We start from the raw sequence: 20,076 nt of genomic DNA, 5'->3' as shown, positions 1-20,076 counted from the left end.
CCAGAATAATATTTGTATCAGAAAGCATTACAGGCCTGCTTAGTACCACGTGATAGTGAAAACATTACAGGCCTGCTTAGTATCACGTGGTAGTGAAAACATTACAGGCCTGCTTAGTACCACGTGATAGTGAAAACATTACAGGCCTGCTTAGTACCACGTGATAGTGAAAACATTACAGGTCTGCTTAGTACCACGTGATAGTGAAAACATTACAGGCCTGCTTAGTATCACGTGGTAGTGAAAACATTACAGGCCTGCTTAGTATCACGTGGTAGTGAAAACATTACAGGCCTGCTTAGTATCACGTGGTAGTGAAAACATTACAGGCCTGCTTAGTATCACGTGGTAGTGAAAACATTACAGGCCTGCTTAGTATCACGTGATAGTGAAAACATTACAGGTCTGCTTAGTACCACGTAATAGTGAAAATTGGAGCTTCTTTACACATAAAAATTTATGTTAAAACGATTGCTCAAATTAGCAATACCAACGATTAATCATTTTGTTACCACAACAACCATTATGTATAATTCCTTTTAGTTTGGAAGAAATTGCTTATCTTTTAAAACTGATTTGTGAAAGCAGAAACACGTGAGCCTATTGTTACATGTGAAAGTGTTCTGTCATATAATACTTTTAATAAATGTTGTAAAGTACAGACTTCATATTTTTCATGGATTATTCATCAGTTGATGTATAAATCATCTATAAAATCTTGAAATCAAAAGACATTAATAGAAGATTATAATCAAAATGAAAATTAAAGTTTAGGAATGTGTCTGAAACATTAAAAATATAACTCATTTAATGTGGACAGCCAAAATTTTGACCTTCTGAATACAAGAATAAAAGCAATATTTTAGCCTTAAATCTGTGTTATGTAAACAAAAACTCGAGTCTTTTTATGTAAACAAACAAACAAATGAAATGTTGATTTTGTAATGTAAAGCATCTTAATTTTGCATAGTCACAAATTTTAACTTTTAGATGACACATTTCACCCCCAAAATGCTTGAAATGTGAAAGATATAATAAACTTAGATCAATATCCATTTCTTTTGAAAATGTAAACAAAAACATACCCCAATCTTTGTTTACAAAACAAATAATTATAACTTTCTAAAATGAGCTTCTGTGATAAAGTATAACCACGATTTCTATGTGAAATCTTTTAAACACATTAGACAGTAGACTTTGATCATTAAAAGTGAAATAGAAAATTTTGGAGAAAATCGTGAATCAGTCCCTTTAAAGGTAAGTTTGATTTTTTTTTCACAAGGTAAAATTAGATTTTTATCTATAGGCATTTCCTGTAAACCTATTTTTAAAAAGCATTGTGTGACTCTGTTTAATTATTTTTATTATTACAAAGGGGAAAATGTGAAGAAAATGTGTTACTATGGAAACGACAGGGCCAGAAACCACAATCATTGATGATAATTCATTGTACAAAAATATTCAGGAGATTGATTCTATATTAATTATTATCATATCTTTATTTATGTATTCATAGGCTGGCTAAAAATACTAATTAAGAAAACAAAACAATTCAGTTAGCAGTTTGGTTACTATAGAAACTTATTTCCATGGAAACATAATATTGATTATGTAGATTTCTTTCCGTTAACATTAACCACATTTATTTTACTTACTAATACTCAGTTGAGTTAGATTTGACCAAAGCTAGCTGTAATCCGAAAGTTTTCATATTAAAAACTGGTAATCTGACAGTTTTGTCTCCATGGAAATATTCCATAGGATCTGTGGCAGCTACATGTAACTTTAGTACATTTTAAAAATTACTGTTGTTTGTATATAGTCAAAGTTCCGCTCGAGAATCTTTCACTCATGCATATATTGAGACGTCACCATTGCCGGTGAAGGGCTGCAAAATTTAGGCCTATGATCGGCGCTTACGGTCTTTGAGCAGGGAGGGATCTTTATCATGCCACGCCTGCTGTGCCACGGGTCTCAGTTTTTGCGGTCTCATCCGAAGGACCGCCCCATTAGTCTCATCTTACGACAAGCAATGGGTACTGAGGACCTATTTTTAACCCCGATCCCCACATGACTTAATGAGTGGGTATGCATCTTTTCCAAACATTTTTTCTTACTGGTTTTCATCATCTATCAACATTCTGAACAGTGTTACATATGTATTACAATTGTTCTAATTTTCTTGTATGTCAACTAAAGCTGCAAGGTACCAGAAACATTAAGAGTCAAAATCAGTAAGCATCAAGTATTTTGTGAAAAATGGCATAAAAATTGATTTTGATGAAATTCATATTAAATGTTCATGATACATAGTCTGATAAAGAAATTGAACCAAAAATTCATTTTCCCCATTGTTACCATGTTCCCTTTAAAACAGCATGTTATATGCTTTTTTAAAAGTATAACACCAGAATTTCTCTTTATGCAAACACATATAATTTATTACTGGTTATCATGAAACACCCAAGATTGTATTTTTTATTCAAACATACAGATTTATGTTAATTAACATTGATAATTGAAATTCATTTCACCCCTTGATAATTATACTGGTTTTCTGGGGGCTAATTTTGCTTTCAAAAAGCATTAAATTTTATAGACTTTTTTAAAAAATCTACAACCATGTCAAGGTGTACTAGCATAATTTACATATAATATGGCATTTGTTCTACAATTATCAAGAAAAAAATCCAGCTTTTGAAAAACAAAATTTTTGACTTTCCATGAAATGCCTGATGCTTTATACTGATTTTGACTCTTAAATAAATGTTATTTGGGTCATTACACCCTTTGATTCTATTTCTCTCTCGATTAAACGTTGGTGAAAAACGTTTGGCTTGCGTCATTACTCTCTCCATAAATACACAAGTGCATTTTTCTGTATCAAACAATATTTTCACCTTTTGTTTTTAAGAGCGAATTTCTGTATCCATCTTCGTTATATAAAGTAAGGCGACGATAACGAACAGTGATCAATCTCATAAATCCCACATGGAATGCAAAATAAAGAAGGTGTTGCACGTCTCATGTTAATTTCCCTAAAGGTGTTACATGAAAGATCCATAAAATTTCGTTATTCAAATATTTGATAAAAATCAATTGGAACTTATTTGTTGATTCAAACATTCATGAAAATAAGTTTAAAAGACATGTATTGACAAAAATTAGTCAAAATCCCCGAATTTCAGAAAACCTGCCTCCGTGAAACAAATTAAATTTAGCATGAATATGTTCTTCGAAGTTTCCACTAAATAACTGTCGCTTTGAAATTTTGTTTCACGGAGGCATTTTTTGTAAATTTAAAAAAATCAAAACGACTTCACTGATATTATTTTCAACTTTACCTGTATTTTAATTTTCCTTATAAGTGTATGGTATACTGCGTGGTTTAGTGGTTAAGGTCGTGTAATTTAATGTGTATAGATGTGGGGTTTTTTTTTTCAAAACGACTGGGTTCGAATCCCTCACGAACCCATTTCTTTTTTATTTGTTTTATTGATACTACGTTTTCCATCTAATTTTTTTCTTAATTGAAACACACTTCTAGTTTTTATGAATGTTTCAGATCAAATCTCTGTTTATTACAATGTACCGAGTTTGAGAGAGAGAGGGGGGGGGGGGGTTATTATTGGAATCATGTGCGACTTCTTCAATGAAAGGTGAAGATAACGAACAGTGATCAATCTCATAACTCCTATTAGCAATACAAAATTGATAGTTCCATGCTTTGTGATATATGTTCTCGATATGTATAAATGTTATACACAAGACCACAATGTAAACTAGTTTATATAACTATTTGTGCAATCCTGTATAAATAAAGGATATTATTATTATCGCCATCACCTGGGCTTGCGAACATTTTCATATGTACCCGAGAGGCGCACCCCACTTCCGTGTCATTACAGATCATAAACCTTTGCAAAGTATTTGGAAACGTTCTAAACCTCCATTAAAGATCGAGCGTTGGGGACTTTGACTTCAACCGTACAAGCTAGAAATTACTTACCGACCTGGCAAGGACAATACGGCTGACTATATGTCGCGGCATCCTGTTGAAAGCCATACTACATCCTAAGAGGGGGACATGGCAGAGAAATACCTGCACTTCGTGGCTCATGAGGCAACACCAAGATCTATGAGTTTAGATGAGGTGAAACTAGCAACCAGCTCGGATAAAACCATTTTGAAGGCCATAGTCTTGGTTTGCACAGGTAGGTGGCAGGAAGTCAAATCCCTGAATGATAGCGAGGTTGGTATACTGGAGCTACAATCTCTACGATACGTGCGTGATGAATAGGTCGTCTACTCCAATAATGTTCTTCTGAGAAATGGATGTACCGTCCTACCGAAATCACTTACAGGGACTGTGTAGTCAATATTGCCCATGAGGGACACCAGGGCATAAGTCGTACCAAGGCATTCTTGCGATCCAAAACGTGGTTTCCAGGTCTGAACGACGCTGTAGAAAATGCACTGAAGCAAAGTCTAGCGTGCCAAGTGTAACCGACAAGCAGAACCGTTTTGAGCCCTTGCAGATGTCGAACATCCGATAACGTCATCTTCGTCAACAATTCGCAACAGCATCATCTACAGCATCTGCTATTCCCGAGATTCACAAAATATCGGATCAGACTGTTCGCAATCGACCAGAGGATGCTGGGATTAGAGCGCACAGACCTGTTTGTGGTATTGTTCCGACTCCGTAACATTGCCGGGACCGACTTCAATGGTTTAAGGCTCGCAGAGTGTGACCACGGCAAGGCTGATGGACGGCTCGGTTCAGTGATGAATCTCCATATTTCCTGCAGAAGTCTGATGGAAGACTCAGTGAATAGGCGCCCAAATGAACGGTTTGCACAAAATTCATCCAAAAAGGCTGACCGGTTTGGGGGAGGGTTATGATGTGGGCAGCAATATCCAATACAGACAGGGCAGTATTGGTTCACATACAGGGCAAGTTGACGACTCAACGGTACATGTATATTGAAGAAGTCACGTGTGATATCAATAATGTAACATGCCGGCGCAATATTCCAACATGATAACGCCAGACCACAAACTGTCCGTCTATCACGTGATGTTCTGAAAAGACACAATATCTAGGTTCTTCCTTGGCCATTGAAATCCCTATCGAACATGCATGGGAGGCACTAGATAGGCGTATCCGGAAAGACAACCACAGCTTCTGCAACAACTGGCCCAGTTGAACAACATCTCTAGACAGTTTTTAGAGACTTCATTGCGTCCATGATGGGAAGGCGTTGTCAGACAGTCATTGGTGTTGGTGGGGGATAAGATATTGAACTTGAACTGTTAATGACTGTAATTAGCATTAGTGGTTGTGATCATTTGATTGTTAATGACTGTAATTAGCATTAGTGGTTGTGATCATTTGATTGTTAATGACTGTAATTAGCATTAGTGGTTGCGATCATTTGATTGTTAATGACTGTAATTAGCATTAGTGGTTGCGATCATTTGATTGTTAATGACTGTAATTAGCATTAGTGGTTGCGATCATTTGATTGTTAATGACTGTAATTAGCATTAGTGGTTGCGATCATTTGATTGTTAATGACTGTAATTAGCATTAGTGGTTGCGATCATTTGATTGTTAATGACTGTAATTAGCATTAGTGGTTGCGATCATTTGATTGTTAATGACTGTAATTAGCAGTAGTGGTTGCGATCATTTGATTGTTAATGACTGTAATTAGCATTAGTGGTTGCGATCAGTTGATTGTTAATGACTGTAATTAGCATTAGTGGTTGTGATCATTTGATTGTTAATGACTGTAATTAGCATTAGTGGTTGTGATCATTTGATTGTTAATGACTGTAATTAGCATTAGTGGTTGTGATCATTTGATTGTTAATGACTGTAATTAGCATTAGTGGTTGTGATCATTTGATTGTTAATGACTGTAATTAGCATTAGTGGTTGCGATCATTTGATTGTTAATGACTGTAATTAGCATTAGTGGTTGCGATCATTTGATTGTTAATGACTGTAATTAGCATTAGTGGTTGCGATCATTTGATTGTTAATGACTGTAATTAGCATTAGTGGTTGCGATCATTTGATTGTTAATGACTGTAATTAGCATTAGTGGTTGCGATCATTTGATTGTTAATGACTGTAATTAGCAGTAGTGGTTGCGATCATTTGATTGTTAATGACTGTAATTAGCAGTAGTGGTTGTGATCATTTGATTGTTAATGACTGTAATTAGCATTAGTGGTTGTGATCATTTGATTGTTAATGACTGTAATTAGCATTAGTGGTTGTGATCATTTGATTGTTAATGACTGTAATTAGCATTAGTGGTTGTGATCATTTGATTGTTAATGACTGTAATTAGCATTAGTGGTTGCGATCATTTGATTGTTAATGACTGTAATTAGCATTAGTGGTTGCGATCATTTGATTGCATCATTTTTGTGATATATAAGTAAGTCAATTAAGTATTTCTCATGTTTTTAAACTTGTACAATTATCAAGTGTAAAAAAAATTCTGAGAGTTGTGTAATTTGGGGAAACATCTTCACTGTGCCTTTAACTTAAGCAATACTATTCTGATATAGCATTCTTTGTCTCTATCATCACCAATGTTATGTACCGTGTCATACTATTATTTACCTGTACTTTCATTATATAACTGTATGCCAAAAGACGCATGTCTTGAGCTCCTTCTAAGGAGGGGAAACATACTGAATTTTGTTACATACTCTTGAGTTCATGCTTTTGAGACTCTTTTAAATGATTTTTTGTGTATATAATTGTATGTATCAGCTGGAAGGCCCTGGGGAAGACAAGTGCACTAATCAGGTCACTTTATTATCATATGATGACAAAAAGCTTAGTCTGTAATTTATCGTGAGGAATGGTCATATAAAGTGGGGAAGAGTCACACGTTTTGATGCTGTTAAAACATTGACCAATGTCAAAATCCCTCTAAAGCATGCAAAATTGAGAGGTGGGCAAAAAATAGACCCCTGGATACAACAGGATGGGATGAGGTGCTTCGTCGGAGTAAGCATCCCCTGCTGACTGACCACACACGCCTTCAGCCCCTTTCTTGAGTACATGTATAATGTCTGTAAGAACAGAAAAAGTCAAGACAGGCAAACTTCTGACACAAATTAATTATAAATTAAAACAAAATATCAAATGCTAGATACACATATTAACATGTACCTCCAAAATTAATGGGAATTGAAAGAACAGAACACAACCCACAGATAAACAAATAGAGGCAGGTCTATAAGTGTGTTTCAGTACAAAATCTACAAAGGTTCCCAAATTATCCATCTACAACAGGCACAACTGATAACACATCATTCACATAAAAAGTCTATATAATAAGGAAAGAAATCTACTTCATCTGATGTGATCAAATCATTTACACATTCACAATACCGGTAGGTATTGTGAGAGTCTTCTCTTCTTTTAAGGTGGAGGATAAGGGTTTATATAACAAAACCATTAACCCTTATCCTTTGCTACATAATGTAACTGCTTTACATATATCTTAACACATCATTTTTTAATTTTGCTATTTCTGCATTTTCAATTCACTTCAAACTGCAGAAATGAAAATTTGCTTCATAATTGCATGTATTTTTTAATATACATGTACATACAATTGGGGCGTTTGATGTATAGTTTAATAAGTCAATACAATTGTTTATTTACTGCATCACATAAACCCAGATCCTTGTAGCTGTTGACCGACACCAGTCGTGTTCTGCAGACATGGGAACATCAGGAGGCAGCCAGTCTCTGGTTTAGGGGATTATCTGGCGACTTCTGCCAGTCCTTCCACAACATCTGCTTCAGCTGTGATAATTTCATGTTGGGGTTCTCCTGTTTAAGGATTGGTAGGTTCACTTCTTCATACTTTTTGTAGGCAGCTTTTAATCTCTTCTCTGGGTGTAAATCCACCTCTTCAGCTTTGTCACTGTTAATAGTTTATGAACATTTTGTAAATTTAAATTAGAAATTAAAGTTTGATTTATTTTTCTTGAAGGAAAAGACATGTCTCTCCTGGATTATCATCATAAGACACAATTCAAGCCTCGAGCTCTGGATGGTGGAGCATCCTCCTTAAACAAGGTATAGATACATTGTACCTGATGCAATCTGAATTTAAATTGCATCAATTCTTCTTTAATTCAAGAATATTAAGCGTAGTCCTGAAAAGGGCAACTAAATGTGGCAAAACTGCTGATTTGACATTCATATAAAGGATCTCATGTCAGGAAGCTTACATGTAAATATCAGCTTTTCTGGCTCAGTGGTTCTTGAGAAGAAGATTTTTAAAGATTTTCCCTATATATTTGTATGTAAATTTTGATCCCCTATTGTGGCCCCATCCTACCCTCGGGGGCCATGATTTGAACAAACTTAACTCTCCACTATGTTAGGAAGCTTTCATGTAAATATCAGCTTTTCTGGCTCAGTGGTTCTTGAGAAGAAGATTTTTAAAGATTTTCCCTATATATTTGTATGTAAAATTTTGATCCCCTATTGTGGCCCCATCCTACCCTCGGGGGCCATGATTTGAACAAACTTAACTCTGCTCTATGTTAGGAAGCTTTCATGTAAATATCAGCTTTTCTGGCCCAGTGGTTCTTGGGAAGAAGATTTTTAAAGATTGTCCCTATATATTTGTATGTAAAACTTTGATCCCCCCTTGTGGCCCCATCCGACCCCCGGGGGCCAGGATTTTAACAAACTTGAATCTACATTATGTCAGAAAGCTTTCATGTAAATCTCAGCTTTTCTGGCTCAGTGGTTCTTAAGAAGAAGATTTTTAAAGATTTTTCCTATATATTTGTATGTAAAACTTTGATCCCCCTTGTGGCCCCATCCTACCCCCAGGGGCCATGATTTTAACAAACTTGAATCTGCATTATATCAGAAACCTTTCATATAAATCTCAGCTTTTCTGGCTCAGTGGTTCTTGAGAGGAAGATTTTTAAAGATTTTTCCTATATATTTGTCTGTAAAACTTTGATCCCCCCTTGTGGCCCATTCCGACCCCCTGGGCCAGGATTTTAACAAACTTGAATCTGCACTATGTCAGAAAGCTTTCATGTAAATATCAGCTTTTCTGGCTCAGTGGTTCTTAAGAAGATGATTTTTAAAGATTTTCCCTATATATTTGTATGTAAAACTTTGATCCCCTATTGTGGCCCCATCCGACCCCTGTGGGCCATGATTTTACCAATTTAGAATCTGCACTACCTAATAAAGCTTATCTATAAATTTCATCTTTCCTGGTCCAGTGGTTCTTGAGAAGATTTTTTAATGACTCTACTCTATTTTTACCTTTTCTTGATTATCTCCCCTTGGAAGGTGGCCTGGCCCTTTATTTTAACAATTTAGAATTCCCTTTACCTAAGGATGCTTTGTGCCAACTTTGGTTGAAATTGGCCCAGTGGTTTTTGAGAAGAAGTCAAAAATCTTAAAAGTTTACAGACAGACGGACGGATGCCGGAATACGGGTGATCAGAAAATGGAAAAATAAAATTAGAAAAAATTCAGCTCAAACCGTATCCATGCCCCTTTAATTGTCTTGACATTTATAACAACTACTCACCTCAGCACAGACAGAGCCTCGGTTACACTTCTGGCCTCTTGTCCATCAATCTGCAGTCGATTCAGGTTCTCCTCTATAGGCGGTTCCTCATCCTCCTTCTGTTTCTTTGAGGCTTCTGTTTAGAATAAAACTCTGGATAATTATTACCCCCTCCACTTTTTTTTGTTTTGACTAATGAAGAAATCATTATGTACAAAAAAATAGGTCCAAGGGTCTTTTTATGTATATTTTTTGGTCTTTAGAAATCAATTTGCACCTGTGCGCTTTTTCTCCTTCATTTTTATAGATATTTACATTCACTGAATCTTTTCTCTTATATTTCTTTTGAAACTGACAATGCTTTCATCATAGACAAAGAATTCATGTTTGTTGCAAACTAGTTTGATCTGGTTTTAAAGTAACACTTGTCTGCGTAAGCATTACCAAATATGGAGCATCATCAAGGTCAAAGGTTGCATTGGCTGTTCCATTTAAAGTAACAAAACGGTCAAAGATATGATATTTCAGTACTTAAATCTAGTTTTTATTTTTCAAAAATACATAAAAATATGAATAATAGAATATCTTTCTTTGTTGTTTTACGCAGGTTATGAATTTTCATCACCCAATAAAACAACAAATAAAGCATTTTATTGTTTCAACGTGTATTAGACAAGAGATATATTGATATACACAATTGATACTTTACAATTTTTTGATATAGGAGAGTAAAGTTTATCACATCAAAGTGAATTGTGAATTTCTATTAGAATTCTAAAAGTGCAAATGAATTTTACAGCTCATTACAATCATGCCAACAGTTTGACTGATTGATGTCCAGAAGTAAAGAAGACTTTCTAGGTATAATGCATTTTCCATATATGACCAACTTAGCTTCACCCTGGAGGATGAACTCTAAACCCAGAGGTCAAGAAAATTTCACAATTTTAGTAAAAGGCTCATTGCTTATAATCATGTCAATAATTTGACTGCTTGTTGTCCAGGAGTAAAGAAGATTTATGAAGACTACATTAATTTTGATGGTTTTGGCCACACCCCTCAGGCCCCAAAGTGGCAGAGTCCATGAAATCACAATTGTTTCTTTCCCTTCATTCATAGATGTTATATACCAAAATTGGTTCAGCTGTTCCATAAAAGAAGCTGAAATGTTAAAAAGTTTACACCCGATGCATGTCTCACTACAAATGATGCACAGCAACAGACAAAAACAGATAGCAAAATGTCACCCGAGTGACTAACGTGACCTAAAACATAAACCTATTCCAGAAAACAAATTGAGCCATGAATGAATGACAAATAATTCTAGATGACCTTGAACTTTGAACTGTCCTTACCATCCCTCATCTTGCGCTCCCTTTCCACATGTTTGTTTATATCTGCCTGTGTGATTTTAGCTGAAGGGGCTGGGCCAGGCTTTTTAATGGACGCCAGCTCCTCGTCATGAAGCTTCTGAATTTCCTTCTTCCTCTCTAACTGTTCTAGTCTTTTCTTCTCCTTGTCTTCCTAAAACAAATTCAAGAAATTTATAGAAAATAGAACTTTCTCAACTCTTTAAATGAAATAGATACTTTGTGTAGGTAGTGTAATGTTTATTACACCTCTGATGATTTTTCTCTGTAAATACAGTTATCTACTGGCATTTCATCTGCTAGTGACACTGCATAGAATCAATCAAAATCAACCCTCTCCAACAAATCATACAAAGCTTTTCTACATTCATTTAAACTTGAATTTATGGTACAACAAAATACCAGTCACCATATACTACTTCCTTCTTCTGCACCCCAGTCTATTTTCCTCAGCAGCAGTTCAGACTATTTTCCTAGCCTGCACCTCAGACTAGATATTTCCTTGACTGCGTCTCAGACTACCAGTATTTTTTCTCAGCTGCACCTCAGTATACCGGTATTTTCCTTGACCACTCCTCTGATATTTACAATCAACAGTTCCTCCCAATATTTCCCTAAACTGCATCTCAAACTATTTCCCTAAGCTGCATCTCAAACTATTTCCCTAAACTGCCTCACAGACTACTTCCCTTGGCTACATCTTGAAATATTTCCCTTAACTGCATTTCAAACACTTCCTTTGTCTACTTCACAGACTACTTTCTCTTTTTATAACTCCCCAGACAATTTCCCTCATCGGCTCGAATTATTTCTGTATATTGTTCCTCTGACTATTTCTTTAGGCTGCACCTTGGACTATTTCCCTTGGCTGCATCTTGGGCTACTTCATTTGGAGTTGAACCTCATGAAACAGTTGTCTCATGATTGCATCATGCTACTGTCATATCACGATCAAAAGGTTTTTATCTCATTTAAGTGCCTAAATCCTCAGTGCATTAGCCAATTAGAATTTTATTTTTTCCTCATAGTAAGTAAATAATATGTCCCATTTATGCTGATGTTATCAAATAAAAGGGGAAAAAATAAGAGTACCAATTCATTTCCAATTTTACTATATTGATTTCTGATAAATCCCTACCAATATTTGAATCCTTGTACTGATAAAAAAAAAACACCAAAATTATATATGTAGGGTCCCGTTGCTTTTATAGGTCATATTAGTATTTCATTTCAACATGCAGCAATCCACAAGGAAATATATCTATCCTGTCAAGTATAACCTTTTCTTAATCATTTCCACAGTCGTTTTGGTCCATGCGGATCCAGGTTAGAAAAAGTCCCCAGTACCTTTTGCTTCTCATAAGAGGCGACTAAATGCGGTCCTTTGGATGAGACTGCAAAAAACCAAGGCCCCGTGTCACAGCAAGTGTGGCATGTTAAAGATCCCTCCCTGCTCAAAGGCCGTAAGCCCTTTCCAAAGTAATTTCCTCAGTCCTTTTTCAATTTTGTGCAGTAACTTATCATCCTGACAATTGACTCAACACTTACATTTCTTTCAATTCCAGATACATCTGTAATATCATTCTTGATTTTAGCCAATCATGTAATCCCTAAGCATTTACACAACTACTCTATGTGAAATAAACAGCCTATCATTCTTGATTTTAACCAATCATATAATTCCTAAGCCATTATAGTCTACTCTACGTCAAGTAAACAACCTCCAGTTTAAACATACAAGGGCTCTGTAATCTCATTCTAGGAACGCCTTCCTTTACAGATAATGATAGAATTACCTTTCTTTACAGATAATGATAGAGTTACCTTCCTTTACAGATAATGATAGAATTACCTTTCTTTACAGAGAACAAGGAAGTTAACTGCCTTTACAGAGAACACTGGATGCGAAAAGAGTACAAATTCATTTCCACTAGACCTTAACACAAACCTCTGACTCTCTCACTAATTAACTATATTGATTTTAGAGAAATGCCAATCAACATTTGAAGGTTTATTTCAAGTTCTAATGAAAAACACAAAGCTATATAGGGTCCCATTGCTGATACAAGTCATATTTGTACCTTTTTACAACATAATGTTACAGTTATCTGCAGTGAATTACACCCTCTTGATTTTGTGTGGCAACTTCTAATCCTGATAATTCATTCAAACTCTGACATGGTATTTCTTTCACTTCCGAATAATTTTACTCTTGATTTTAGCCAATCCCAGAATACCTAAACCTTTAGATCTGTGCTCAATCCTGGGTAAACAGTATCTGGGTTACACATCTGTGGGAGTTAGTACTCTCATTCCCAGGGATCGACATTAACGGTTGTCCGATTGCCTGAGGCAAGTGAAAACCCAGTTCGGACAAGTGAAACTCAATACATGTACATGCTTGCCCAATGGGGCAAGTGATTTTTTTCAGTAGGAAATGTTATTATTATAATAATTGTGTTAAGCTTGATGAATATCAAATATTTATAGAAAGTAAAGTCCAACTCCATATATTGTTGTTTTCTTTACCAAATTGTCAGATTATAGTCAAAGGCCCATTCTAGTAGATCGTACCAATTGACAGAGAGAGATAATGAGAGTTACTGGTTGACAGGCTTATTAGAGTCTAAAATATTTCGTACAACTAAGTTTTTCATTCGGACAAGTAAAACTTTGTCTATCCCTACATTCCTGATACAGAGAGTGACTTAATTACCTTCCTTTATAGAAAATGACAGTTACCTTCCTTTACAGAAAATGATAGATACAGAAAATGACAGAGTTACCTTCCTTTGTTGTTTTTTCGCCACATGCTTGTCATCATCCCTCCAGTATTCATCCTCGATGGCCTGCTGTTTCTTCAGATCAGCTTCAGCTTTGGCAGATGCCTTTTTGGCTCGAGCCTCAGCAGCCTTGCTGTTTTCTCCCTAAAGCAATAAGGGAAAATCAAAGTACTTAAAGTACTTGTGGGAGTTGAACATTGTGGAAATTCAGTTAGAAAAGATAGTACTGGAAGGGTAGGGGGATAAATGACTGAATATTATCATGATTTTAGATACAAATCAACTGTTGTTGTTTTTCAAAGCGTTACAACAGCAAACATGGATAATGGAAGGCCCATGGGCCACAACGCTCCTCGAGTAACTGAAGTCGTGTTGTTGTTTTCTAGAATTTCACCCCTTTATATTCTCATGAAAAATGTGACCACATATTATGGCCCAAACATTCAAATCAATATGGTTATCAATGCCTTGCAGTTATGAAGAAGTTTTTCCCCTGTATATATACATTAAAGTTTAATCCTAGTTATAGCTAATTCTAAGGATTCATTACTTGAAAAGGTAGTCCAATATGCTAAACTGTCACCTGAGTATACTACAGTCCTGTAGAGGATCAATGGAATGGTAAACAATTTTATAATAACTCAAAATAAATGAAATGCAAAAAAATTAAAAATTGTCGGGCATCGGAAATGCACAAGCCGAGTTGCGCAAGGAATGGGCATAGAGGGAACCGGCAGAAAAGTTTTCAAGAATTATCAAGCAGGGAGCAAAATTTTGCGTACATAAATTTCAGCCAACTTAAATCCTTTGTGACCTTGACCTTTAACCTTGACCAAAATCAATAGGCTTCTTTGTCTCATCAAGGGCGATAATCCATCTAAGTTTAATTGAGATCCTATAATTTGTTAAAAAATTATAGTGCAGAAAACAAAATTTTCTCCAAATTTCAGTCTATTTATAGCCACTGTGACTTTGACCTTGTGACCCCGGAATCGATAGGCTTCTTGTCTTCCTTAATCGATGTAAGTTTGATTGAGATCCTATAATTCGTTCAAGAGCTATGGTGCGGAAAACAAAATTTTCTCCAAATTCCAGTCTATTTATAGCCAGTGACCTTGACCTTTGACCTAGTGACCTCAGAATCGATAGGCTTCCTCATCTTACTGACGGTGACAATCCATCTAAGTTTGAATGAGATCCTATAACTTGCTCAAGAGCTATGGTGCGGAAATGAAATGTTGATGCGTGCCCGCCTGCCCGCCCAAAGGCACTTCATCAGATCATAAGCCGAGTTCGACTTCATCGCAACTCCGCTAAAAATGAAACACTAGTCAAATAATGTTATTTATTGCCAAGGTATTTGGGATATTATACTGTGGCTCAAACAGGGGGTGAATGAACCTGACAGTATGGAAAGCATATAGTGGAATCAGACTTGTGATGCTGGAAATCTATAGTGATTAATAAACTATACATGTACAAGATCCATAACTATTTTTTTTCCAGTTTGTGAGGGAGAATCCTCATGTCTCTTTCATCTGTAGACAAATAAACAATGTGTTTTGACCAGAGCAATTTCCAATCCTTTTTGCAGCATAAATTCAACATTGTGGCAACTGGGTTAAACTTTGATAGTGAAGTAATACATGGCAGCACCTTATCCCATGCTCTTAAAATTTCTGTTTGACACACACTCATGACATCCACTCAAACATTACAGAGTGCAGCAAAATTCCATTGTAATAGGGGATTCAAAATGGATAACTGGTACAAAATATGGTACATACTATTCAAAAAGGATAATGAATTTGACATATTGATGTCTTGGAAAAGGAAATTCTGACATCGGGGCTCTAAGCGTTTTCAAACATTGTCATTTGATAAAAGTGTTCTACATTTTTAAAAATAGAGATTAATATGTCTTTACATACATAGGTGAGAAAGTTTCCATTATTCCTAGCCGAGACATACCATGTATGCGCAAAAAATTCATAAACAAATATCACACTACTCACGTAGAAAATGTGGACCTTACCGTCATCAAGCACAGCGAAACACGCCATTTCGAGATTATAGTCGACGAAAGCTCGGTAACAGTAATGAATAAGGTATACTCATTTTGTATCTATTTTGTGACTTTCTTTATTAAAAGGAACAGTTCTCTAATGTGTAACGTGCAATTACTACGTAATTCAATAACTTGAAGCATGAAGAAGTTTCACTTTGCCACCGGATATAAGAAATTTTATTTCGTATTCCGATCCCAATCGAAAGTTGTTGACTGGGAATGACGTGTTTTAATTCAATCTACATGTAACATCAAGCATTTTTTATATCACATTAAAAAAACAAACAAATATATACACATACACAATGTTGTAGAGTTATTTCTTGTAAATTTTCTGAGGTTTCGCACCATATTCGATATTTCGCGCCACGGTGTCAATAGGGCTTGTGTGCAGTTGTCGTTCGTTTCCCTATCAATGTTTATAGGTGACGCTGCGCTACAAACGACAATTTTCAACCTTATCTTTTATTTTTCTATGTATATCAGTATCAATTTGATCGAAATCTTGTATTCAAATTGATTTGAATACAATATCATTGCATTTATTTACATATCAATTATCAAAATTAGATTAATTCAGAAAAGTTACATGGATTATTTAATGGCGGATGTTTATAAAAGTTTATGTTGATTTACCTAGGAGTAAATCAGCTGACACAGAACCCCCGCTGACGACCACTATACAAATCAATACAAATTACTGCGCAGAAAAGTGCGTGATGACCCAGGGAGATTGAACATAGTTCAACTCCCAAAAAGGAGAAAACTGAGAAGTGGGGCAAATGAGCAGATCTAAGTATCTGATATCAATCAGGTCGACAAAAAATTAAGATTTCAAATACAATGAATATCAAAAATAGTGGAATAATGAGTGATAAGAATACAATACAAATTTCAAACTAACTTTTGATGACAGAAGACAAAGTGTCTTCCCAGTCTGTTTCTCTGTTTGAATACAAATGTAAATAGTATCACTTAGTTTTAATATGTCATTTTTGCTTTTGGAGTAGTTTTGAATTTTGTGGGATTGAATTATTGTGAAAGTTGGAAATATGTTATACAGGTGACTCTTGATAACTCGAAGTTCAAGAGACCTTGATAAAACTTTGAGAAATCAAGAGTTCAAGAGATCGAAATTCGGAAATTGAAGGTCCGCTGATATGGTTCAGATTTTACAGTGACCGAAAATGTTTACCATCAAGATCATATCGTCATTTTGACTTGTTTTCCTTCATATTTGTCAGGTATTTAACTTGATATCAAAATAAAGAACCTTATTTTGAATTAATAAAAAGGTTTCAAAGTTTATGTATTCATTGTTCTTTAATCATGCTAAGATAGGCATACAAAACCAAGTTCCGATAAAGCTTTACCATTGCTAACTAAACAGAGCAAAATATTATGTCACTTATACAAAGCAAAAATTCCAACGAATGAGTAAAACGATGTTTTAGATTAACTTTAAACAAAGAAGAAACTCAAGAAATTTAACAGTCTGTAGATCTCTAAATTAATGTATAAAACTTACTATCTCGTTGTCAAGTTAAAACAAATTATAGATTTTATTCATAGTTGGATTATATACATGTATAATTTTAATCATCACAAGACCCCTGTGTAAGGTGTAAACTGGCCAATTAGCCAGTTATATACTCAGGTGTGTCACCTCCACAGAGAAGCATGGGGGATATTTCACTATGTAAACACCCAATTACCACAGCCACACTATCCTCCAGCATTCAACAAAATCCAGGGAAGGTCCCAGTGGAAATTATTTACGCTTGGGTAACGGTGGGTATACGCTACCACCACTTTGATCGAGAGTGAAAAACAATGAAATGTGTTATACGGGACCCAACTTCACATTCAAGAGATCGGTAGTAAATTTGCTTTATTATATCAAGAGAAAAATAGGGACCACAATTTCACTTCGAGAGACCCGAGAACTTCGAAAGATCGAAGTTTGAGTCACTTGTATCAGTAGCTTTTAATTTTCTACCCACAAAATAAATTTGATATATGGAGTTTGGCAACACATTTTTTAATGGCCTTCATAAAATGATGTACTTACTTGTATTATATAAAATCATTTATTTGTTGAATCTTTGAAGAATTTAAGATAGTATTGTTTGAAATGCAAAAGATATTTGCAATCCCAGAATCACCAGCACAAGACAATGATAAACACGACCCAAGATGACAATACAATAAATGATGGGGTGAGAGGATCAAATTGTGTATTTCTTTTTAATACCGAGCAAAGCTCGGAGAGACCAAGCCAGGCTCTAAATGTATGTGAGACCTATATTTACTAATCAGGTTCCCCTGATATCTACAGGGGGGTGACAATTGCACGTTTAGGATTAGACAAATGCGTTTTCCAAAAAAGTTTTAAAAAGTTCCAACAGATTGACTGGCGCAAATGACAGTCAGTCTGCCAAACTCTTAATCTGGACAAGTCGGTAAAAAGTTGGGGTGATTTGATTAGCCTAATGAATGATACAGTACCTTAAACTTCTTTGGCATTGGATCTGTTTTATACAACCATATACGTGTTTGATGTCTTGTTCTTCAGAGACTACAAAAAGCAAAACTTTTGCCAAAATAGCACACAGAGAACACTCGTTTTCATAAATAATGCATAGCTCTAGTGAGAATAATTAATTGTACACTAATTTCTTCTGATATAACTCAAGTGTGTTGAAAAATAAGACAATAATCAATATACCCTAGGTTAATGATCTATTTTAATCATCTAACTGTTGAACAGGTTGGGAACACTTCCCCTATAGCGAGATATTCTCGCTAAAACGCGATTATCCCTCTTTAGCGAGAAATAAACATTACCATAAACAGGTGTTTTGGCATCTTTTAAAATAATCCGAGATTCCTCTGACTCTTACCCCCGCTTTTATATTTGACATGTGTGGGGGAGAGTCAGAGCAGACTCCATATTGAAAAGTGGGAATTCAACGACACCAGCTGGTGTCGCTGCTTTACCTACCTCTTACAACTTTATTTCGCGGATCTATCTTCCAAGACGTGAGAATTCAGTTATCGGAAGATAAATCTAAAAATAGATCATGATTAATACGATGCTATCGCCGTTTAAACGGCCCTAACACCGACAAATGGAGCATCACTTGAATTAGGTCGCCGCCTCGCCATTTGATTTCTTTGCCCATGACGTCAGCACATATAAACACAAAATTCCATCGTTTAAATGGCGATAGCATCGTATTAATCATGATGTATTTGTAGAATAATCTTCCGATAACTGAATCCTCGCGTCTTGGAAGATGGGTCCGCGAAATAAAGTTGTAAGAGGTAGGTAAAGCAGCGACACCAGCTGGTGTCGCTGAATTCCCACTTTTCAATATGGAGTCCGCTCTGACTCTCCCCCGCAGAAGTCACAAAATAAAAGCGGGGTTAAGAGTCAGAGGAACCTCGGATTACTTTTAAAATTGAAAATAATGGCAAATCCCGTGCAACGCTGAATAAGTGCGACACACACTCAACATGAAGCAAATTGTCTCTATGAAATTGACAACATTGTCAAGAAATTTCAAAGTTGCTGCGTAAGAGAGAAGCAGTCTGAAATCCAATACACATCGTGGGTGTTTTTGTTTTGATTAATATATTTGCAGAAGCATCACACATTTTAGCACTTTTTCTTCTTTTCACGTGAAACACGAAGAGATGTATTCCACGGGCGTTTTTCTATTGTACGGGATATATTTACTCTCGCTAGAGAGGGATAATCGCGTTTTAGCGAGAATATCTCGCTATAGGGGAAGTGTTCCCAACCTGTTGAAGATTTGTAACAAAGTCAATTTGATCTGTTGGTGAAAGAAACGTCAGTACCTTACACATGTATTGTCATTACGAATAAAAAATAACACATGTATATCGCTTTCACCTAAACGATATCTATAATCTTAACTGTGATTTACCCAGTTTTCTATGTGACAAACCTCTTCTCAGTCTACAGTCTCAGTCAGTCTGCCTACTCTGTCTCCAGAAATTTCACAACCGGAAGTAAAATTCCTGGAGTGGTATTGTGGTTAATTCAATCCACAAATAAGTCCTCTGCATTCTACTTTCAGACGAAAAATCGTAGACCCCCAAAACCAAAATAACAATATGAAAATAAATGAATTGCCAACTAAGTAGGCCCATATTAAATAACCATATTGCAACTTAAAAATTTGGAATGCTTTGATGAATTATTTTATTATACATGTAGATCTTTTAGATTTAAGTAATTT

At 35.6% G+C, this 20,076-nt stretch overlaps 1 protein-coding gene across 2 annotated transcripts; it reads right to left on the bottom strand.

Annotated features, from left to right (window-relative positions):
- Positions 1–7,131: 7,131 nt before the first annotated feature.
- Positions 7,132–19,871, bottom strand: LOC125650017 (coiled-coil domain-containing protein 124-like). 2 transcript variants are annotated; one of them, XM_048877956.2, is made up of 6 exons: positions 19,762–19,871; positions 18,317–18,386; positions 13,744–13,884; positions 10,943–11,111; positions 9,609–9,723; positions 7,132–7,964 (listed from the first exon to the last, which is right to left on the bottom strand). In XM_048877956.2, exons 2-6 carry the CDS (start codon positions 18,332–18,334, stop codon positions 7,769–7,771), a joined length of 639 nt encoding a protein of 212 aa, XP_048733913.1. In that variant the 5' UTR covers positions 18,335–18,386; positions 19,762–19,871; the 3' UTR covers positions 7,132–7,768. The 2 variants fall into 2 exon arrangements, with proteins under 2 accessions (XP_048733913.1, XP_048733915.1); XM_048877958.2 differs by having other exon boundaries at positions 19,783–19,871.
- Between the last annotated feature and the right edge of the window lie 205 nt (positions 19,872–20,076).

The sequence above is a fragment of the Ostrea edulis genome, chromosome 5 (assembly GCF_947568905.1).
Source record: "Ostrea edulis chromosome 5, xbOstEdul1.1, whole genome shotgun sequence".
Classification (NCBI taxonomy): Eukaryota; Metazoa; Mollusca; class Bivalvia; order Ostreida; family Ostreidae; genus Ostrea; species Ostrea edulis.
Note: the sequence above shows the minus strand (reverse complement) of the source record. Positions and strands in the feature narration are given on the sequence as shown.

Coding starts and splice junctions, on each gene's coding strand:
- LOC125650017 (XM_048877956.2), bottom strand. Junction 11,112..13,743: donor CGAAAAAACAACAAAGGAAG/GTAACTCTGTCA, acceptor AATTTGTTTTAG/GAAGACAAGGAGAAGAAAAG. Junction 9,724..10,942: donor GGAGCGCAAGATGAGGGATG/GTAAGGACAGTT, acceptor TATTCTAAACAG/AAGCCTCAAAGAAACAGAAG.